This window comes from Choloepus didactylus, chromosome 1, assembly GCF_015220235.1.
Source record: "Choloepus didactylus isolate mChoDid1 chromosome 1, mChoDid1.pri, whole genome shotgun sequence".
NCBI classification, from domain to species: domain Eukaryota; kingdom Metazoa; phylum Chordata; class Mammalia; order Pilosa; family Megalonychidae; genus Choloepus; species Choloepus didactylus.
In genome coordinates, this window is record NC_051307.1 from 162711555 (window position 1) to 162735309 (window position 23755).

The window sequence follows — 23755 nt, forward strand, 5'->3', positions numbered from 1 at the left end:
AATGCACCCCACCCAGCTGTGGGTGATGACTCTGATTGGATAATTTCCATGGAGGTGTTGCTCTGCCCATTCAGGGTGTGTCTAAGTTGATCAGTGGAGCCATATAAATGAGCTGACATAACAGTAGGAACTCAGTGCAGCTGTGAGTGACATTTTGAAGAGGAGCTACAGCCAAGAGGGACACTTTGAAGAAAGCACAGGAGCTGCAGATGAGACAGTTTGAAGATGGCCGTTGAAAGCAGACTCTTGCTCCAGAGAAGCTGAGAGAGGACATATATCCCAAGTGCAACTAAGAGTGACATTTTTGAGGAACTGCAGCCTAGAGAGGAATGTCCTGGGAGAAAGCCATTTTGAAACCAGAACTTTGGAGCAGATGCCAGCCACATGCCTTCCCAGCTAAGAGAGGTTTTCCAGACACCATTGACCATCCTCCAGTGAAGGTACCTGATTACTGATGTGTTACCTTGGAACTTTATGGCCTTAAGACTGTAACTGTGTAACTAAATAAACCCCCTTTATAAAAGCCAGTCCATTTCTGGTGTTTTGCATTCTGGCAGCATTAGCAAACTAGAACATGGTGTATTGCATTAGTTGATTTTCTTGTGTTGAACCAGCCTCACATACCTGAAATAAATCCTACTTGGTCATGGTGTATAATTCTTTTAATGTGCTGCTGGATTCAGTTTGCAAGTATTTTGTTGAGGATTTTTGCATCTATATTCACTAAACAGATTGGTCTATAATTTTCTGTTTTTGTAGTATCTTTGTCTGACCTTGGTATTAGGGTGATGTTGGCCTCATAGAATGAGTTAGGTAGCTTTCCCTCCTCTTCAATTTGTTTGAAGAGTTTGAGCTGGATTCGTACTAATTCTTTTTTGAATTCACATGTGAAGCCGTCTGGTCCTGGGCTTTTCTTTTTGGGGAGCTTTTCAATGACTGACTCAATCTCTTTTCTTGTGATTGGTTTATTGAGGTTATCTGTTTAGTCTTGAGGCAATGTTGGTTGTTCATGCTTTCCTAAGAAGTTGTCCATTTCCTCTAAGTTGTCTAGTTTATTAGCATATAGTTGCTCATAGTATCTTCTCATTATCTCCTTTATTTCTGCGGAGTCAGTAGTTATGTCCCCTTTCCCATTTCTGATTATATTTATTGCATCTGTGCTCTCTCTCTCTTTTTTTATTGTTAGCCTAGCTAAGGGTCCATCAATTTTATTGATTTTCTCAAAGAACCAGCTTCTGGTTTTGTTGATTCTCTCTCTTGATTTCCTGTTCTCAATTTCATTTATTTCTCCAACTCTTTATTTACTTTTCAATAAAATGTAAAAGTATATTTTATTGTACTTTTACAACAAAAGTAAAAGGCTTTTTACTCAGCTCAGGTGAGTGGTGATTGTTGCCAGGGCAGTTCCAGGGGAATGATGGAGCAGAGGACTGATTTTGTATGTTAAGTCATTCACGGTAAGAAAGGCATGGAGACAGGGAGCCTGCACCTCCTTTCAGGAACCTTGGCTGAGGAGGGTAGGAGATAGATGGGGCAGTGACCACTGCGGCAGTTGGGGTTAAGGGATGAGTTTTTGCAAGAAGATGATTTTGGTAATTCACACTTTTCCCAACTGTTTAGAATAGATACCTCTGCTATGCTTGATATATTTCATTAAAAATAGAAAAATGGGAAGGTAGTAGGGAATGGGGAGTTAATGTTTAATTGGTATAGACTTTCTGTTGGGGATGATGGAAAAGTTTTGGTAATAAATATTGGTGATGGTGGCACAACATTGTGAATGTAATTAACACCAGTGAATTATATATCTGATTGTGGTTAAAAGAGAAAATTGTAGGTTGTATATGTGTTAATAAAATAAAAAAGTTTTTTAAAGTATAAATGTTCTAAACTCTTTTTCTGTATTCAGTTGAGCCCTTGATCCATGTTACTCCCGATCCTTCTCTAGCAATAAACACACCATACAAACACAAACACACATACACCCACAATTATATGTACTTACTCTATTACAATGACCCACACAGACCCTTTAAAAAAAGATTCCTACTTGGACTGCAGCAGGGACTGTGGCTGAGGCACTACACCAAACCTGCAGGGAAACATCCGATGAGCTCTGAAGGAGGTATGTAGACAGATGGTATAAAATAAATCCTTCCACAGGAAACATTTAGGAAAGAATGAAATTTTAAAAAGATAAAATCAATAATAATATTTATTTGATGTCCTGCACAGGTGGCAACACAGAACAGTGAAGGCAGGTGTGGTTAGCACGCACATCACCCTGACGAGCGATGAGTGAGAGAGGCACAGCACAACAGGGGGAGCCCAGGGGCCAGTGGGACGCCTGTCACCATCTGGGTGGGGGCTCTACCTCCTGGAGTTCAGTCTCTGTGGAAAGTGCAGGCTTCCAGGAGTCCTGCAGGACAGAGCAGACAGGTTAGACATTCAAACTCTGCCTCTAGTTAGTCCCTGTTCAGTGGATGAACCATTAAGCATGATAAAAAAGCAGGCAGACATGTTTTCCTGCTTTTTTTCTGATTGGCTTGCTGTGCTGGTCTCCCAGTTCCCTTCCCCATTTGCCTGCACAGCTCCTGTGCCTACCCCACCTTGTTTCTCATTGGCAGAATTCATGTGGCTGAAAGTAGATCAGGAGGACTATCCCCTCCGACCTTTTAGGCAAGTGAGGAACTAACACAATAAGATGCACTAAACACCTAGAATGTGCAGATTTCTGTTCTAGGGGTGGGGATGGAGCAGAGAACATGCAGCCAGACTTTCTCTACTTGTGGAGAATATAGGCCAGGTAAAGATAACTTGGGGGCTCCCTGCCACGTTCCTTACATCAGAATTATGTGGGGTAGCTGTTAAAACGTAGATACCCTGGTCTTAGCACAGACTTAATGAATCTGTCTCCAGGGCCTGGGCCTTAATTTTTAATAAGCACTAGGGGTTACTTATAAGCATGCTAAAGTTGAAGAAATACTAACTGCCCTACAACCATACCTTATTCTCCCACATCTTCAAAATGATTTTGAGTGATTAAATTATGTCCAATATAGTTCTGCTACAAAGGTGTGCTTTATGTTATTTTAATTCTTAGAAAATTTGTGTTGTAGATGAATGAGTGGTATGTATGGCAACTTTATCAGAACTTGCCATTGCTCAAGTTCTCTAGAGCAGCGCTGTCTGAAAGAACTCTCTACTATGATGGAAATGTTCTCTTTGCTGACCAATACAGAACCATATGTGGTTATTGAGTACTTGAAATGTGGCCAGTGCAACTGAGGAACTGAACTGTAATTAATTTAAATTTAAATAACCACATGTCACTTGTGGCTATCGTGTTGGACAACAAAGCTCTAGGTAAAAAGGAATTCACTATGAAGAAATGATCATGTATGTGTACATATCTCTTCCTTTTCTTAGTAATTAGGTGAAATTCTGCATCTTATCCAATAAGTTCAGTATTGTAGTACCTTGAGTCTGTACCACCCTCACTAACTGCCCATATGGGCCAGCCTTTCATGACAAACTGGGATTATGTCGTTCTCTTATTGTTCATCTTGTCCACGTGACCTTGGGGCCGCAGCCTACTCCAACTTTGCACCCACCATCCCTTGTGCTGTTCCCCCAACTTACGTGAGGTTGAGCATTGTCTCAGGTTAGCAACAGCTGCGACATACTCCTCTCCTAAGTATTTTTCATACGTTGTTTCGGGTGGAATCACGGCCAAACATTGTGTATCATCCCTGAACAGCAGGTCCTTGGTTTCTGACCGGAACAGACAAAACTTGCTCGGGCAGTTAGATCCAGTTTTTCCAAAGGCTTCCTGCCAAAGGGACAGAAAAGGCATAAGGGACCGGCCATGAGCTGCAGGGAGCGCATGAATCAGAGGAGGCCAGAGCTCTGAACCAGTCCTTAGGGAGAAAAGGAAGCTTTTTAGGGATCTTTCCACCTTCTTCACCTGGCACTTACCCACTTTGGGGCCTCAGCTCCAAGCTTTCATGAGGCCCCAAACTCCTCTGTAGGGTCCATCCTGGTCCCACCCTTCTCTGAGAAGCCCCTCTTCTCCCCCACTTCTTACTTGTTTGATCTCTCTTCCCACTTCACTGCCCAGGTTCCTAGGGGACTGCTTATAGGAAATGAAAGGACAGTAACATATCCCTCCAAGTATTATTGTCAACAAGTATATTCAGTGTTAGCCCTTCAAGGGGAGTGCTATAGGTAATGTTAAAACTTCACATTTGAATGCATCTTTGTATCATATCTGGACAATCTGCTAAGATGCAATCTGCTAAGATTGCAAATGAAATGATGAAGGCACAAAGTTTAGCATTCCATTGGGCACCTAAGAATTGTTCGTTAAATGCTAATTATTGTTATCATTTGCCCTAAGAGAACTCCTAAAGATATTCCGTATCAGTTTGAAAAGAAGAAGAAGAAGAAGAAAACCAAAAACAACAGAAAAAAAAAAAATAATAATGGTGGAATCAACAGGCGGTGGGCTCCCCCTGAGGGGAGGGTGATGTTTGTGCACAGAGTTGCAGGTAGGATTGGAATACTCAGGCGGCCCCCTCACTTCCTGTAAGCCCTGGGTGGTTGCTTTCCCCAGAGAGCACACTCCCTGCCTGTAGGGGTCCTGTGTTTCTCTGGAGGTTAAGAATGTGCTGCCTCAGCAATAGAAACAAATTCTACTCCTCACGACTTGTGTCGTGAGGAATGCTGGGAAACGGGATCAGCGTTATTCTTCATTTTCAGAAAGGACACAGGCAGGGAAAATGAGTGTGTGCAAGGTCAGGGAGAAGCAGGAAAGCAGATTCTTGGTTCCGAGGTCGCATGGATCAGATGGGTGACTTATCTCTGGTGATGAGGAGATACACAGAGTCAGGAGTTGGAGACCCAGATTCATAATAACATAGTTGATATGTTTGGGGCACTTCTTGTAAACCAGGCCCTTTCCTATTCCCTTTGGGTACATTACCTGATTCAATGCTCACAATAACTAAGAGATAGATAAAAGTGTCATTATTCCTATTTTATATGTGAGGAAATTGAGCAAAGAGAGATTAGGTAATACCCTCATGACGGCATAGCTAGGAAGCTGCAGAGCTGAGATCTAAACCCAGATATTCTGGCCCAAGGTCCATAGCTTCCCAATTCTAGTTTCCAGAAAGAGTCAAAGCTGGCACTTAGCTGTTAACTTTTCCAAGAACTCCACATTCATCTTAAAGAGAAGGTTGAGGCCCTGGCTGGTCCATACCTGTTGCTTCCGTAACACATTCTGAACACAAGTTGCTTTGTCTTGCCGTGAAACCACAGCGTGATTCGGGGCTTGGGCCAGGTGGCAACTGCCAGCCTCAGACACAGGCTTCTGGGTGCCATCGAGACACAGCAGCCTATAGTCTTCTGACTTCAAATCCTTAGCCCAATCATCAGGGTTGTGTCCTGGGAGAGAGAGAAGGTGGATCAGCCACAGCTGCCAAGCTTTGGTCAAGGCTCCCTTTTTGGAGGGATGTGACCAACTCACTGGCGATGGAGGCCCTGGACCCACCAGCTGGCAGAAGTGCACACACTGGTGATGTTGAGGGGAAAGGGCAACCATGTGATTGATGACATTCAACTCACATTTACCAGGGTGACTAGTGACCACTCCCTTCCACCCTTCACCCATCTGGGTGAGAATGCATTGCATTTTGTGGACCTTGTTCAATGAGATCTTCCCTTGTATGGAATTCTAAAGCATCCCGTACTTGTTGCTGTAACATAGGAAGGATGTGATGCTCTAAGCCAGGTTTACTGATCTCTGTGCTATGTCATCTGACACTACTAAACAAGTGCATTTTCCTTCAGACCTCTCTTTCAGAATCTGCACCAGTGTTTTAAATCTGGCACCCGCTTACTAGCTCTAAGAGAAAACGTGTGCATGCTTATGTGGGTACAGGTCCGTATCCTGCCTTGGCTGCCTGCTCCATTTTTTTTCAGTATCTTTCTGAGAAAAAAAATCTCATCCATTCTTAGAGTTTCACTACTTCCCCCTGAGGTAATTCTCACATATGTTTTCCCAGCTTCTACTTCCCTCTCAACATGCAGGACTGCAAAATTTTCTTCATATTTAATTAAACAAATACTACATGAGTTCACACTCATTATAAAAATTTACATACATTCATATATAAAATAAACATACCTCCTTTTCTATGCTCCCCAAATCCCATCCTGTTCTGTAATGGTAAACCATGATGTCACCTTTGTGTGTTTGCTTCCAGGTGCTGTTATATGCATTTACCTACGTAAGTGTCTCTCTGAATGTTTATGATTTTTGCTTAGTGTTGGTTTTTGACAATGTAAAATTCTATAATTTTTTTTTATTCAGCTACCAATACATCTTAGAGATCCTTCTATGTGGCCATAGTATCGAAGTAACATAGTATTTATTTAAACCATTCCTCCCTTAATGGGCATCTAGATAACTGAGATATCTTCAATCATCTTCTAACACTTCTCCTTCCCTTTCTTACCAGTCCCTCAAGCTCAACATCTTCCAGATGATCCATCGTCTTTCTTTTCAAACCCATTCCATTCTAGTTGGTAATTTAAGTATTTATTGAGCAATACTATGTTCTCAGCCCTCTGCAAGGCACAATCTTATTGGAGGAAGCAAAGAACAACCAAGCCAAAAGCAAATATTCAGGACACAGATAACACTTTATGCTTTGTGAAATACACTCTAAATGCTGTGTGAGCTCAGAACCAGGGTGACATCAGATGAATTAAAGAGGAGGCACAGTTTTAGATGCGTGTCCTCATATTTGTAGGGTTGGGAGGAGAAAGGGATGCTCTCTGGGGGAGGGAGAGATGGCACTGGAAGACTCAGGGACAGGCTTGTGCCTGGTGTTTCTAATGGGTGAGGAGAGAGCAACCCCACTGGAACAGAGTCACGGGCTGTGGGTGGAAAAGGTGAGTCACACACCCAGTTGCTGCAGACCTTGAGAACCTGCAGTGGAGTGTGGGGCTTAGGCAAGAGGAACAAATGGATCTTTGGAAGCATAATAATGGAAATCAGTGTCAATGTATGAGCCAAGGCCTGGAATTAGGCAACTGAGAAAAATGAGATGGTAGGTGATTCAGTCTGGGTTAGGAGTATAGCAGTGGGAATCTAGAACTGCATATTAAAAAAAAACTTTTCTTCTAATACAAGTAATGCATGCTTACTCTGGCAAATCTGTACAATAATCAACAGTATAAGAATGAAAATTTGGAAATACTTATAATCCAAAAACATATTCTATCAACACTGGTGCATTTCTTCCACTCTTTTCTCAGCATACACACTGTGCACACTCATTACAATTTGAGCTCATACAGCCCACATGATTTTGTATCCTGCTTCTTCTACATCATAACTCACCATAAGCATATTATGAAGGCATACTTTGAGAAATAAAATAGTACCAGACTAATCTGGACCTGACTAGCAAGGAGTATAATATGATCTTCAAAAAGGATAGAGACTATGAAGAGAGAAGTGGATTTTGAGAGAAAGTTGAGAAAATTAGATTTATGCAAGTTGAGTTTGTGATGCCAATGTACTTTGTACATAAAAATGACCACATGCCAAATGGAGATATTGGAATGGAATTTAGACAGGAGGTTGGGGCTCCCCTACAAATTCCATTTAGGAGCAAAGGTTTTGGAGTGATTGCAAAGACTGCGGGGTGAGGACAAAGGAAGGGAGCCCTACTCAAAAGGTATAAAAGGAAACCCAGTGGTGACAAAGAGCCAGGCTTAGGGAAGAACACTCACGTAATGGGAAGAAGGATAGCCCTTGAAAGTAAAGCAAAAATAACAGGAAGAGTAAAGAAAAATTAAGCAACCCAATCTTCCTTTCCTCAAATGAATATTTATTTTCCACTCCTATGTGCCAAATCCTGTATTAGGAATATAGGTTCTGTGAATATAAGAGGGAGGAAAAAGTGTTCAAAGGTTTCTGTGGCCACCAATTATCATAGAATATGGTGAATACAACAATAATAGCAATATGTACAGAGAATACTTGTGCAACATCTGAGAAGACTTCTGGCAGGAGATGGTGCTGAGCTATTAATTCTAGAGGATTTTCCCAGAAAAGATGTAAGGTTGCCAAGGCACGTGGGAGACAGCAAGGGGTTAATAAACTGTCTGGATAACAGTGGGTTTTACAAGCAGTAGTGATTCTGAATGGTTGATGTAGAGGCTCATTATTACCAAAATCGTTTATTTATATTTTGATGTCATGGCTGTTCAACTTTCACTCACTACTTTTAGCATGCATTGATGAATCCTGCGTGATCAATTATTACAATGCAGGCTTCCAAATGATGGTCTTTAACTGTCAGTCCTTCTACATTTATCAGTTTACTTTCTACTATAAGGAAGAGCTTTCCTTTCTCCCTCATTCCAAGGCTGGAATCAGCTATTTCTCCAAGGAACCCTGGTTCCAAGATCTCGGTGCTAGCTGTGTTCATGCTTACTGTTGTGCCATTGTCTCTGTGCCCTCTTGGGGAATAGAACTGGGAAATAATATGTTTATGTATCTAAACATAGCTATAAAGGACCTTATTGAGATAATTGACAACATTTGAATATGGACTGTGGACTTAATGAGTAGTGAATCAATGTTTATGTAACATTTCCGATCTTGCTGACTGTGCTTTGGGGATGGAAGAGAATCTCCTTATTTTTTAGGAAAAATGCACTAAAGTATTTAAGGGGAAAGGAACACACTGTCTGCAACTGTGGGAGTGCATGCTGTGGGAGGAAGTATGTGTGGGAGAGAATTCAGAGCTACTGTGAGCCTCATGGTCCCTACCACTTGGCCTGCCCAGGCAAAAACCTTTCTTGTCATTGAATCCAACAAGAACTAGGGCTTTGGAGCCTGACAGAATTCAGAACCCATCCCCAAATGCACCCTTGAACACAATTCAGGTAATTCCAAGCCTAGTGACTGTCCAGATATCACGAGGAAAGAAAAGCATATGCACATACCATCAGTGTTCTGTATCGGCGTCTGGTCCTTCACAAAAGCCACATCTCCCTTCTCAACCAAACACCTGCAGAGTTTCCGACGGGGAGAGAGAAGAGAGGAAGTCAGATGACACCTCCTTTGTTCAGGAGGAGGACCACCTGTAGATCCAAGGCTGCCATTGGAAATCAGCAACTATAAATTCCCTTCTGTCACTGAGCAATGGCAGGAAAATAGAAAAGGCAAAGAAAAAGTTCCTATTTGCTTTGTAGTTAGACAATCTCAGCTCAATATCAAAATTCTCAATTCTGACATAGTTTCTCCAACAGAGGTACATCATTTAACTAGTATCCACACAGACGGTAGAGGGTCAACTTCCCAGGAAGGTAATGCCTCCCCCTAACACATACAATGCAAGGGAACAACTCAATTTCTTTAAATTCTTAGAAGATGGATATATCTATGCAACATTTGTGAGAAACTGAACTCCATCACAAATTTCATTTTGCAACATCCTTCATCCCTTTGAAAAATAATTTTGAACATTTACAGAGCATTCATGAAAGTAAAAGCACTTGACTCCATGAACTCACACTCCACATATCTCTGGTGTGGTCAGTGGGGATTGAAAACACAGCTCAGAGGCACTACAGACCCCAAACCAACTTTCTGAATACAGAAATAATAACAAAATAAACTCTGTTCAGTATGGTGTAGTATTAATTATTACTGTATTCCAATCCTTTGAAAATGCCTGCCACAGACAGGAGAAACTTTGGCTATACTTGTGATCGTTAATTTTATATTAATTAACTTGCCTAGGTTATGGTGTCCAGTTGTTTGGTCAAACACTGACCTAGATGTTGCTGTGGAGGTATTTCATAGATGTGACTAGCATCTGTGATCAGTTGACTTTAAGTAAAGAAATTACCCTTGATAATGTGGATGGGCCTCATCCAATCAATTGGAGGCCTTAAGAGTAATGAACTGATGGTTCCAAGAAGAAGAAGAAGAAATTCTGCCTCAAGACTACGCTGTCTACTCCTCTCTGAGTTTCCCGCCTGCTCCACCACCATGACCACCCCCTCGGATCTCAAACTCAAGACTTTCACATCACCTCTTACTGGTATTTCCAGCCTCTGGCCTGACCTGCAGAATTGGACTTGAAAGCCCCCACAATCACATGAGACAATTCCTCAAAATAAGTCTCTTAATATATAGATTCATGTATTCTGTTGATTCTGTTTCTCTGGAGAAACAGTGTAAATATTAATGCAATACTTAAATGTCTGGCAGGCCCTCCTCCACTGTCCAGCTGGATCAGATTCTCTTGTACATCAGGCCTAATCCTGCTCTCAATCTGTGTTAACCCCCTTGCTCAAGGAAAAGAAGCTGCCACTTTCTGCAGCCATTCAGGAGTTTTGAGAATAGCTAGCTGAGAAGGCTGGGTATCTGTTGAGTCATATACGGATTTTTTTTTTATTTATATTTGAGTTGGGAGTCTGTTGATTTGATATGTTTTACTTCATAGCTAAGTTTTAAAAGACATTTTTAGAAAGAGAAGGCTGTATACAAGTTATATAGGAAAAGGTGAGAACCTTTTATCTATACCTGTAATTCTCAGGTGTATATTACTACCAGAAAAAGACAATGTAAAGGAACAAAGCGGGATTGTGTTTTATGCCCCCTCAAACCTTTAAGGTGCTGTGAAAGCAACACATACTACTTCATAAAAGTAGAAACTTGTGCGTGGTGATTTGTGCTCAAACTGGAGGACTGTGATAACCTTTATTTTTTACATCCCCCCCTGGGAAGTACAAGGGCAGACCACTATCATTGTGCAGTTGGTGGATTCATAAACTACTAGATAACAGAAGGATCGAATCAGGAAGGATAGTTAAGAAGTAATAAGATAGTAAGGTCCACAGTCATCTCCATAATAATAAAAAACACTCCATAAAATAGAATTCAAGTTAGGAATTTATAAATCATTACTTTCCTCCTCTGAATTTCCAGATGAGCATGGTTTGAAGTCAACCAAAGGTACACAGAAGAGCTTGAGCCAGACTCAACTCCAGTGTTTATACCAGTATATGAGGGTTTCTTAACCTTGGTGCTAGTAACCTTTTTCACTGGACAATTCTTTCTTGTGGGCTACTGTCCTGTGCATCGTAGGATGTTTAGCAGCCTCTATCCAGTGCCAGCAGCACTTCCCTCTCAGTTATGACATCAAATATCCCCTGGGGGTTAAATCACCCCCTGTTGAGACTCTGAAATGTATCATCCTGCCGGTCTCCCTGTGACAGCAGTGCCTGGATGCCCTTTCACGCATGGCTCTGAATACGTTTGCTAAATCTGCTCCCTAACACATGCAGCACTACTGGACCAGGAACATAGAAATCTCAGCTTTAGTTCCTAAAAAGGAATCTGATTAGGGTGGGGTGTATTATTATTCATATCAGGGTTAAAGACTCACCTGAAAGCCCCAGTGTAGCCATAGTATCTCTCATTGTTGTTGCTAGCACAGAAGTTTGGTGGATCTCGAGAACCTCTTTTGCCAAAACACAGAGAACAGAGATTGGATTCTGGATCAGACCCAGGGGCACAGCTTTGGCTGAAAAATTTATCTGTGCAGAAGGACAACAGGAAGTCAGTTCTTGCTAACAGAGCCGTATGAGAACTCTTCATCTAACACGTAGCCAGGCTGGAGGGCCTAGGAGAGGTAGAGCTTGGTCATTCATTCAGGAAGGCCAGGCTATGGGCTTTAAAAGGAAACTGACTGAGGTTAGGAAAAGGAGTCAATGCAAGTTATTACAGGTCATTCCCTCTGGAATCCTGATGGTCATATTTTAATCTATAAGAAAAAAGAAATGGCAATGACATGAGAGGGGACATAAAAGGGATGAAAACTGAAGGTCTCACTTCCTGAACACTTGCCACTTGTCTTCACTTGCCTCCTCCTGCCACTCACCAGAAGGGCCTTTATTAGGGTTCCAAGCTCAGGAAAAGGATGGGGAGTTTTCTTCGCAGCTCAGCTGCTCTCCACCACTGAGAAACTGCAGGGACGCTCAGGAGAGCAGAGGCAGTGCCCCCTGCTGGCGGGAGCCACAGCTCTTCTGAGTGTCCCCACCCCCCACCCCAGGCACATTTTGCTCCCTATCAAACTGGTGTCATGGACGCCCAGGTGCAGAGGCACGCTCTCACCTTCTCAACTCCCCCTTGTCCCCCCTTCCCCCAGGGTTTGACTGTCTCATAATGGGCTTTAGCGGTCTTTCCTTTTAAGGAGTTCCCCAATATGGAGGTGGTAGGGAAGAAGCATGAAAGAAACTGAGGTAAATCAGAACAATCAGAAAGCTTTTGTTTTTTTTCCCACAAATAAGCTCGTACCTGAAAGAGCACAGAAAATAAACTGATTTCTACCCCATTCGAAGGGACCTACGCTCTGGGCAGTGACTTGGAGAACCTCCAAAGTAGATCCTTCAAGAGCCCTGAGGATCACACAAACTCATGCAGCCTCCAAAGCCCCGGTGGCAGGGATTGCTACCTGTTTACCCGATATCCATTCCCTTCTTTTCCTTAGGTGGGAAAAAAAAAAACTAGTTTTAGCTGGGGAGAAATATACACAAATAAAAGATCACATTCCCAGGTTCTTTTACAGGTTGGTGTGGCTTTGGACCTAAGTTCTGAGCATTGAAAAGATAGTTGAAATAATTGGGTTTGACTTCCAGGAAAGCTCTTTTAAAAAGGTGTCAGCACCTGGCCTTACACTCCGTTTTCCCTTACCACTTGCCCCAAGGGGCTGCCTGGAACATGGAAGTGATGGCCGCCATGAGGGGACCTTGAGGATAGACACCTAAGCTAAGAATGGTGAGTCAGAGAGAGAGGAGGAGCCTGGGTTTCTCGTGACCACACCAACCACAGACTGCCCACCTTGGCTCATTTTCATGAGAGACAAAAGTAAACATGTAGATTCGCTTAAGGCATTCTGTGCAATCCAAACGAACCATCCCAGTTCAGCTCCCCATTCCCCAGTCCCCCTAGGGTTTCTTGATAATTCCTTGCAACTCATTTTTACCAAATTTTACTTCTAGGGAACTATGCCCACAATATGTACCATATACTCCTCCTCTCTGCACCCCTCTGTCCCGGATGGCCCTGACCCCAGCACCCTCCCAGGATTCGCTTACCGAAGTCACAGGATTTGGTCTGGCTGTAGAGCAGGCCCATGGGGATGTTCCAGCCAGCAGTCCTGCCCACTCCAGTGTGGCAGGACTTCTTTCCTTGCAGAGTGTTCCAGGTGATGCCAGTGTCTGATGCCTTCACAACCGCCACAGCGAAATACCCTTGCAAGGAAGACATCAAAAAAGGACGTATAACACCTCTGAGGCCTTCAGTGTGTCTGTCTCCAACTAAAGGTTGCCATCTCCCTGGGGAGGCACAAGTCTGCTGAATCCCTCAGTCTGTCTTTGAGAGGAGCCTTCCAATAACTGACTGAGGGTAGGTACTAGACAAAGAGACGTAGCCACTGCACTGTCAAGAGGAGATTAATCTGAACTTTAAATGCAAAATAATAAGAAGAAATGACTGTTAGAGCAATTACTGGTGTTCAGCCTCTCCCCAAATGTAAAAAGATATGGAAGTTATAAAGCAGCAATTCACCCACGAGGAATACCAGAGAAATTGATACTGAACAGTAAATGTAACTCCAACATTTTATAAATTAACTGCATTAGTATAGAGTAGTAAAACACCAAAAACCACAGGCACTAGTCAGGGAGACCTCTTCTGATAGGGAGAATGTCGTTTTGCACCAAAATAGTTATGCAAAGTGGAGAATGTTAAGATCTAGTCAGCTGCCATCTTCAGGAGTAAATACACACTGGTCCTTAAAACTGAGGCTAGAACATCAATCCATGATTTCATTTTTTTCATTTAATTAATTCAGGAAACTAATTCCAATAGAAAACAGGGAAGCCTTATTATCCACGGAATAAGAATAGTTCTTTCTGTATTCTGCTAAGGAGCTTAGCTCCGAGAATGCTGGGTGGAAGCTGGGAGATTTCACTGGAAGTGACATGGACAGACTTGCAAGCTGCTGGCTATCTTGGAAAATGGCAAGCAGGGGCCTGAGCCCAGGGCCTAGGGGACTCTGTCCTCACCCTGGTGTGTGACTGAATTACTGGCCCAGCTCCCCACCTTTTCAGATCCCCTCCCCAGCTGGAGCCCTGGGAGAAAGCCAGGCAGGCCTGGGTTCCCAGGCCTGGGTTCCTGGCTGGACGGTCTGCCTAATTTCATGCTCCTAGACTCTGCCCGCGTGAGGTTGTCTCTTCAGCCCTGCAAGGCTAAAATAGGCTGGTGCTAACTCTCAACTAAAACTATGTGCAGGCCTCACGTAGTGCAAGGTGCTGGGGAGGTGTGAAGGACCTAGATTTGCTTCCTGTGTGGATGGTCCGAGGCAATTTGTAAATTCTCTGAAACTGAGGTCTTCTTATACATCAGAAACTGATAATACTTACCTTAGAGGATTAAAGGAGAAACTCTGTGTACAAATCATGGTAGGCGTAAAGGAGTCCTCATTGTTATTAATTACTGTCCTTCCATGACATGTTTGCCTTTTTAAAATTGGGCTTTTCTATTGTCTCATCTACCTGTGATTTGGATTTTAAAATTACCTTATCCCTGCTTCCAAAAATGGGAATTTACCTTTAATTCCTGAGGTTACCAATCCCAACTCACCTGTCCCTGGTTCTTTCTTACAGTTCTCCTGATTGGCACTTTCTGCAGAAAAGAAAACAATGGAATCATTTGAAAATCATGGCTTTCTCAAGCTACAGCTCAGAATAAAAAGAGCCAGGAAAAACTGTCTACACAGCACCCATTCCCAATGAGCCAGGGCACTATGGATTATGCAAGTTCCCCATAATTTATCACACATGGTGAATTTCAAATGTCTTGCTGTGCCTGCTCGTTGCCACAGGGGTTGCCTGACAACTATATTTGAATCTCTTTCACACTGCAGGGGGAGAAGTATGAGGCTTGGAGGCAGGAAGACATGCCAGGAATCCTAGCCAAGAATCCCAGCTGTCCTCTCCTTGTTGGGTCACTTATAGTGGGGCTTAACAGTGAGAAGCCTCCATCCCCTCCCTGGTGGAAGGGTACAATAACTCCTATCTTTCAAAAGACAGAGATGATGGAGCCCAGAACCAGGGAGGTCATAGGTGTTCAGGCAGCAAAGAGTTATTAGGGCCCTTGTGGTATGGATTAGACTGATTTCTCCATGTCCTCTCTCCATGGCCCTGAGGGCATAAGACAGAGAGTTACTCCCTGCACTTACTGTCGTAGTTCTCGGCCAGGACGGGCAGCAGACCACATTTGCCTGCCGTGTAGATGAATCCTCCGTCCAAGCTCATGGCATCAGCCTCTCCTTTCTGCAAAGACAAAACCAATCAGAACAGATGAAAGAGGCAGTTTCATGTCCCACCTGCCCTTCCAACTGTTTCCTGGAAGCCCCTTCCTATCACAAGTTCCAAAGGCCCAGGGAGAGAGCCGTTGCTTATACTGACCCCCCCCCCCACATCCAGCCAAAAGAATCAGTAGTGCACACCCAGCATAGAGAACAAAGTGTAGTCTCATTTTCCCACAAACCATCATGAACTGAAGCTCAACTCTAAGTGTCTTGCTTGGTTTATTCAAGAGCAAAGACCCACATTCAGTGCCCCTGTTCTCTCCTAGGACACACTGTGCCAGAGATACTCCCACAACACCTTTCCGACACCAGCGATGCTCTTTCGTGAGACAGATGAATGGAGTCAGGGACTGGAGCCCTGTGTCTGTGGAACAGAGCGCCTCCTGCTGGGGCTCTGAGCTGTAATCTTAGCCCCTTGGCTGTATGCTATCTCTGGGCTTGGGACATACAAGGTGTTCAATGAATGAGTCAGATAATCCTCAAACAATCTAACTCAGGATTAATAAGCTCTGAATGTCAGAGATATTTAGATTTAACAAGATTGACAAGCTTTCCTTCCTAGGAATACTCCATAAAGGGATAATCAGATATGTGGACAGCTATTTGAGCAAAAGTTTAAGTGTATAGAAATGCCCAAGTATGATTTAAAATAACAAAAAGAACCCAACTGAATTGCTCAAAAACAGAGAAATGGCTAAATAGGTTGCAACATATCCACACTGTGGAATACACTGCAACATAAAAAGACCATGTTTGCAAAGAATGATTTATGACATGGGCAAAATTTACTAGATAACATTAGGAGGGGAAAAAGATAGCAAACCATATGATAAGATCCCAAAAAAAACAGGATTTTATTTGAATTATAAGATTACTAGTAATTTTTTATTTTCTCCTTCATTTTGTTCAGGATTTTCAAAATTCTCTAAAAGCACAACATGTTTTTGATCAATAAAGCAAAACTGGCTGTTTGCAAAAACAGCACAGGCTCTGATCACACTCAGCAAAGCCTCCTGTCAGGCACACCCACACCATGCCCAGCTCCGGTGATATGTAAATACAATGATAAAAACAGAGCCCTAAAGGAGTCCCGCAAATCCACACACTCAAGGGTCTGAAACTGTCCATGGGGCTCTGCTCACACAGAGTGAACAAAGCTCCTATGAACTGGGCTTCCACCTCATTCCCAGGAACACTTGCTCGGCCTTGGGGGCAAGAGGCAGTGGCGGCAGGGACACTGCCCTACGGAGGCGGAGGTGACATACCGTAATCATGGCAATGCAGTCTTCGGTGTTCTCTGCAGCTTTACAATCTATTTGCCCTTCACTGTTAACACTCCACTCATCGCACTTGACCCTCTCGTGGTGGCCCACTGCACACCACAGCACCTTCTTGCATTCCTTCTCTGAGGAATCCGGGCCTACGGCATAAGTGAGAGAAGCAGAGATCATTAAGAGGTCCCAGAAGTAGCTTGCTGCTTACTTATGCTCCTGTCTTCTTGCATGTGCTGGGATTTGCCAACAATAAACAAACAGACACCACTGAAGGAATTCATCCTCTTGGAAAGCAAAGTCAATTCATTATGATTAAGATAAGCTTAACATTAGTTCTTCTGAGAGGTCAATGCTCCTCCCTAACTCTGGACACTCTGTCACTTTAGCCTGGGGTTTTTTCCCACCTACTTCTTTTTAAAATAGCATTTAACCACCTGATCCTTTCTTCGTTTGTTCCTTGTTTATTGTCTGTTTCCTTCAGGAAAACATAAGCTCAGACCAAGCAAGGGGTGTATCTGTCTTGTTCCCCACAGAATCCTTCCTGCTCAGGGCAGTGCCCAGCATGTGGTCAGCTTAATCAATGTCTGCTGCATAAATGGACACCTGCTCAACTTTCAGACTCAACTCAAGAGTCACTTCCCTAGGAGAGCCTTAACTGAACCCCAGTCCAAGAATAGTTTTTCTTTGATTTGCCCTCTCATAGGACCAAGATATTTTGTGGGTTTTCTTTTTCACCCTTCTGAGCAGATCTCTCACATTGTAACTGATCAGTCCCATACTGTGACTATTCACCAAACCTTAGTCTTTCCCACTAGTCTGAAAGTTCCATGACTGCAGAATCCAATGTATGTTTTTCTCAACCGCACAAAGCACAGTTTATGGCTAGATGTTGAATAAATGCCTGTTGAATGGATGAATGGGCCAACAAACCCCCAGTAACCCAAAGAAATCCTTCCTCTCTAGGGCTCCAACTTCAATATGGCACATATTGGCCATAGGACTGGCCGGTGATGTGCATGTGTGTTCCGGTCTCTTTCTATTTTACTTACTTTGTGTGAGGCTAATTGATTTCACGAAGTAGACAGGACAATGCTGGTTTATATAAGGGAAATAATGCTGGTATTGATCCAAGTCATTTTAAATATGAATTTCCTTTAAAGCCCTTTGGTGATCTAGCTCCATCTCATAATGAATGACCAGTGTCATTTAGCATCAGTATGACACTGGGCTGCTCAGGCAGGACAGATAAGGGAGGACCAGGTAAGGCTTTCAGGTTCCTGGAAAGGCCATTGCTGATCCCTACCCCCACCAGGTTTCCCAAGCTCCTGTGGTCTCCAAGTCTTTCCTGAGTACTTACTGATGCCTTCCTTGAGATTCCGAATGGAGGTGACATACTGATATCCCAGGTACAGCCAGGAGTCCATCCCAGGGGGAATCCTTAAAAACCCAAAGGCAGAGTCCTTAAACAGGAGGTCCTTGTCAGAAGAGGAGTTGAAGAGCTGGAACTCTGCCGTCGTGCCTTTGCCGTAATGTTCCTGTTCATGATGAAACAGGATGGTGAATGGCAACAGTCAACAAAGGAAGCTGAGAAAGGAGACTAAAGGGAAAACAAATCCCCCTGAAAATAAAATTAAAAGTCGTGAATATTTTCCATGATGCCAGGAGGAGTGGGCAGGCAGGCTGCTCTGGACCACACAGCACCTTCTCCACCCACAGTCCGGCAGTGCCAGGCCACATCCTATTTCCCTGTTCGCATCTCTGTTCCTGTCTCCCTGACTGGGTTGAGAGCTCACTGAGAACTGGAAATGGGTCTCAATCAGAGACTGGCACTGTGTGGTTGTCACTTGAACTCCTGATGGCCAGATGTGAGGGGTGGAGGAAGTGATGTCAGCTCAGCCCTGACACTCCGCTGCTCTGGCCAAGGCAATCATGCTGCATTTGCAGCTCCTTGAGCAGTCAGCTGAGGGATGTTGGCAGAGACATCATTTCCTTCTGGGTGATCCTGGAAGGCTTTGTGGGGAAGGCTTGTGTGCCCTAGGCCTTGAAAGCCTGGTTAGATGGAAAGGAATGGAACAGAGCAATAAGGAGGCTTTTTAGAACTCACTGGGCCTAAAGGTTGTGGCCTGGCCTATGGCAATGCTGGACAAGTCTTGGCTGCTCTGTAAGGACTGCCTGCTGGGCAAGTTTAGGGAATGGATGATGTGTGGTGTGGTTCCTGCTGTATCCTAGAGTGGCAAGAAGGTAGGGGAGGAAAGTCCCCCCAAGCCAAGCAGGGACCACAAAGCAGCATGGGACGACAGTGCACGGGCATACCTGTGCCTGGTTCAGAAGCTCCCAGATCAAGTCCTCCTTGCCACCCACACTCCGGGCCACGACGGCGTGAGAGGGGACCCGGGCTGTGTAGCACTCTTTGTATTTGTCCACTGGCTTCCGGGTGTTGTCCAGGCAGAGCAGCTCATATTTAAGCCTTTCAGCCGGGTCTGGCAGGCTCTCTGGGGGAGGGAAAGGCTCAATGAGCCAAGTGCAGGCAGAAGCCGTGAGCTGTGCTTCTCCCTCCCAACCTTTGCAATCCTCCAAATCATAGAATTTGTGAGCTGGGGCTTGGACTGATCACTGAGGGCCAGAAAGCAGAGAACGTTGACTTGCTCAAGGTCCCATCATCAGTCAAGACAGAAAGGAAAATGGCAAGGAAGGCTGTGATGCCCAGAGCAGGGTCTCAGCAGGAGACCATCAGGTCAAGGCCAGGCAGATGGGCCCCAAATCCTTTGCTCTGGCAACACTGCCCCAGGAGGCAGAGCCACTGTGTTGAGAAGGTTGAAGGATGGAAAGATCTCAGAAATCCAGGGGTGGTTCCCGAGGCACACACCTCTGGACAGGAGACAAACCCAAGCAATGGCAAAGAAGGAACAGAGTATGTTCATGTCTGACTACTGAGCATGAAAAAGGATGGCAGGAAAAAAGAATGCTACTGCTTGGGGAGGTGGGGTTGGGGCGGGGGGGGACCTGTGGCATTCTTCTCCCATCACTTACCAAAGATTGTTGTGTGCTTGACAAAGGCCACCTCACCAGCATCTTCCTCCAGACACCTATGAGAAGAAACATCTAGGAGGGCTCCTCTCCTGGGTCTTTCTCACCGTGTGAGTGTCCGATCACACAGCCCACCCCTGGTGCAAGGGCCACTTCTTCCAAGCAGAGCCTGGGGGAGGCCTTTGTACAGACCTCAGAGATGAGGTCACAAAATGGGGTGCTGACATCCAGGGTACCAGTAAGGTGGGGGGAACCAGCTCACACTAGCTCTATAGGTCCCTGATCTTATGCTTTAAAGCAGCAAAAAGCAAATGAAGATATTTTAATACAGAAAAGAGTTTTTGAGCTACTGATATGGATGATAAAAGCAGAGGGTCTCCCAATGTGGAAATGTGCCCTTGGCTGACTTTAATTCCATAAAACTCTAGCATCCAACTAAGGGAAGGAGAAAGCAAGAAATCAGTGCACTGTCGGCACAGGGATGAGGAGGGGAGGCATTGAGCATGTGACATCTCATAATAGAGAGCAGAGGGTCATCCAAGAAGAATGTGCCCACACACAGGGATGTGCCTGTCCTGGCAGGCTCTGCTCAGTTCAGCGGAGGGAACATGCCAGGCTTGAGGGGCTTGGGGAGAGAAAGGGCCCCTAGCCCGGGGACCGGCCTGTCAGGCTGCAAGGTAGTGGGCACGGTAGGAGCTAAACTCACTTTGGGACAGGATGAAAGAGCAACTGCTCACCTGGCTCAGGGTCCCAAGCTGTAGGCCTGACCCCCTGGGGGCGGGGAGGGATTAGGCCTCCTCAGAGCCTTGCTGGGCCAGGGGAGGGTCACCCAGCCTGAGTACAGAGCAGCAGACAGTCTCACTCACTTGAAGGCACCTCCATAGCCAAAGTAAGGTTCCTGGGAGGTGGCGGCGCATTTGTTTTGTCCGGTCCCTTTACAGAGGCTGCACAGCTTGGGGAACTTCTGACGATCCACACCCGGAACACAGCTGCCCGAGAAGAACTGGGCCACTGCTGCTCAACACAGAGAAATGGACCCCAGGACATGTGCCAGCCTGGCCACAGCCAGTCACATCTCCCAACTCGGGCTCATTAGGGAACAAGAGGGGCCCAAACAAACTCACAAACTCAGTTCCAGCTCTCCCTTACTTCTGTAAACTCAACAACCTCGAGGGCTTCCAAAGGGGGACAAATAAGCCCCTGTCCCTCACCCCCCCCCCCCAAGTGTGCTTCTACCCAACCAGGCCTTTCTCGGGTCGCAGTCACCCCCACCCCCACACCCCTGCCCCGTCAGAGGCTAGAACAGCAGAGGGAAGTCTGTGTGTGAGTCATGCCCAGGAGCCATGAGAGTCTGCCTTGAGAGGTGCAGGTCAAGCACAGGGCCACCAAACGGCCACCAGAGAAACCTCCAGCAGAATGTGACATACATCAGCCACAGGCAGGAAAGAGCCTCAGGGCCCAGGAACTGTGGCCCAGACTGACACCCTCTGTCAGGTCCCAACACCCTCTCCTGCCACCCCTGCAGGCCCGTTGGGGTATTGGGAGCTCCTAGGAGAAAAGACTCAGCCACCACCTCCCTAGGTCTGCTGGGACAGCCGACCTTGCCAGGTGATAGCTGGTTAACCCCTGCCCTCACCTGGTAGTAACTGTGTGACCTGATGTGGCCACACACTGTGGGCGCCTGGAGGAGAGACCCCTGCCTGCCTGCCTGAGGCCCCACCTTCCGGCCAGCTTACCATTCTCAACAGGCACACGCGGCTCAGGCAGCGAGGGGAGAAGCAAACCAATAGGAATGATCCACCCGGCAGACCTGCTGTGGCCCGTGTGGCAGGACTTCTTGCCACTGAGCTCGTTCAGCTGGAAGCCACTGTCCTTCTTCACCACGGCCACAGCATAATAGTGAGTCTGGCGACCTGCAAAGGGAAAGTTTGGATGGAAGACGGAATTAGAAAAATCTTTCTAGGCTTGCAGGGAAAAGAGAAGACCACAGAGGGAACGCTTGTGATGACCCTCCAGGTAAACACAGAAGCAGGAAGTCCGCAGGCCCATGTGCCCCAAATGCCTTTGCCGACTCTGGCCCTGCAGCGTGTCTGCCTACACTGACCACCCAAGCCCACCAGGGAACTGGAGATGTGGAAACAGAGGGCCCACCCACAATGCCCTCAAAGTCTTTTTTGTCTCCTGACACAGGTCCAGGAGTGACTGGAGGAGTACTGGAAGAGCTGTGAGTCTGCTGGGGCTCTAAGAGTGAGCTTGATCTCTCCCCTGTGGCCACCAGTGGTTCCTGGAGGCCTCCAGCACCTGGACAAATAGCGAAACACAAGCTGCTCTGATTCACCAGCGAGCACATTTCCTGGCCCGGGGCGTGGGTGTCAGGAGCCCCAGCCGTAACCAGCCCCACACAAGCCTTGATTTGTGCATATGGCAACTGACAGAGCCCCTCGTTCCCCACGCACTGCACAAAGAGGAACGTCCATCAGTAGCTCAATTCCATCGCCTGCCTGAAAGGGGCAGCACTCAGCAACCACCACGAGGGTTGTAAAAAGGGCCACAAACTCACTTCTGGGTCCTCAGGAAGAACTTACTCTGTTTTGACCCATAGAACTCCGCCACAACAGGCTTCAGGTTGTAGGGGGCCAGGCCCGCCTCGTACACCCATCCTGCATCTAGAGTCACAGCATCTGCTTCGTTTGCCTGAAAGACAAGAGCCGAGACCACGATGAAGCCCTCGTCCCTGAGGAAGACTCGCTAAACCTGAGCAAGTGGGGGGTGACGGACGGGGCTTCATGGGGTGGGGCCAGAAGAACCCTCGACTTGGCCAGTCCATTCTCAACCCTGCCTGCTGCAGCCAGCTCCTCCCTCGAGAGAACAAGTGTCCACCATAGTCTTGTTCCTCCTGCATGGAGGAAGGGGTTTGGATTATTCTTCTCTTTACCGTGGTAAGCCCACTCTAACAAATCATTCTCCTGCTTGTCCTATTTGTATTCATTTATATTTAAAATAATTTCGTTGTCTTTGAAAGCAGTATTTCTAGTTTTTCTGTCCTATTTCCCCCTTTTGATGTTTGTAATTAAGAAGAAAATATTGTTAGATTTTTAAAAGGTTTGTAAAATATAATAAAGCAAGCCTGTAATTCTACCTCACCAAAGAACTATGTTCGTTTTTGCATAGCTGGAACTGTAGTGTGCATAACATTTTATAACACTTCATTTATTTTATATGATATTAAAGTTTCCATTTCTACAAATGTTATTATTTTAAATGGCTGCATAATGTTTCATTATTTTAAGGATAAATATCCATATCCATTATATTATGGATATTATGGGGAGGAGTAGTTCATAATGATAAACTATCCAATTCACCAGGAATTATGTAGACTAATTTCTCATAACCTGATGGTGGGGGTGGAAATCCCAATGATCACTATGGATTTGTCTTAAGAGTCAAATACTTTTGTCATTGTCTCAAAAGTTATGTATTCATGTATTCTATGGCATAGTAAGTCTGTTTCTAAATATATATTCAAGAGAAAATCTTAATACTCATGTTCAAGGAGATTTGAATAAGAATATTCATCATAGCCCTGTTTATAATAACAAAAAAACTGGAAAGAACCCCAATGCCCACTGACCAGAAAATGATAAATAAATTGTGGTATATTAACTGAATGGACTACTGTAGATCTGTGAAAATGATGAACAACAGCCACATTCAACAACACGGGTGAATCTTAGGAACATAACATCCAGGAAGAAAAAGCCAAGTCTCAGAAGACTACACATAATAAAATGCTGTGCTTATAAAATATTTTTACAAAGCCTAACTATGCAATTATTGTGGCATAGCTACCCAAGTCTTAAAACTCATATAAAATGGAAAGAGAATTTCAGGATGTGGGTTGTTCTAGGTGGAGAAACACATAGGTCACTGTAAAAAGAACCAGTGGATTATATCCTCTTAAGAGGTGCTATTCACAGCAGA

At 45.0% G+C, this 23755-nt stretch overlaps 1 protein-coding gene across 2 annotated transcripts in view; it reads right to left on the minus strand.

The window, feature by feature from the left end:
* Window positions 1-23755, minus strand: part of LOC119540602 (serotransferrin-like) — a 54372-nt gene that overhangs the window by 27065 nt on the left and 3552 nt on the right. Inside the window, exons 3-17 of one of the 2 annotated variants that reach the window (XM_037844655.1) lie at window positions 22357-22465; window positions 21508-21684; window positions 20638-20785; window positions 19775-19830; window positions 19058-19236; window positions 18102-18279; window positions 16736-16890; window positions 15339-15432; window positions 14741-14782; window positions 13192-13347; window positions 11481-11631; window positions 9028-9092; window positions 5264-5448; window positions 3643-3832; window positions 2198-2419 (exon numbers count right to left, since the gene is read on the minus strand). In XM_037844655.1, coding sequence (XP_037700583.1) covers window positions 2385-2419; window positions 3643-3832; window positions 5264-5448; window positions 9028-9092; window positions 11481-11631; window positions 13192-13347; window positions 14741-14782; window positions 15339-15432; window positions 16736-16890; window positions 18102-18279; window positions 19058-19236; window positions 19775-19830; window positions 20638-20785; window positions 21508-21684; window positions 22357-22465 — 1920 coding nt within the window. In that variant the 3' untranslated portion in view covers window positions 2198-2384. Of the gene's footprint in view, window positions 1-2197; window positions 2420-3642; window positions 3833-5263; window positions 5449-9027; window positions 9093-11480; window positions 11632-13191; window positions 13348-14740; window positions 14783-15338; window positions 15433-16735; window positions 16891-18101; window positions 18280-19057; window positions 19237-19774; window positions 19831-20637; window positions 20786-21507; window positions 21685-22356; window positions 22466-23755 lie in introns of those variants that run through there. The other variant, XM_037844658.1, reaches the window with a different exon arrangement.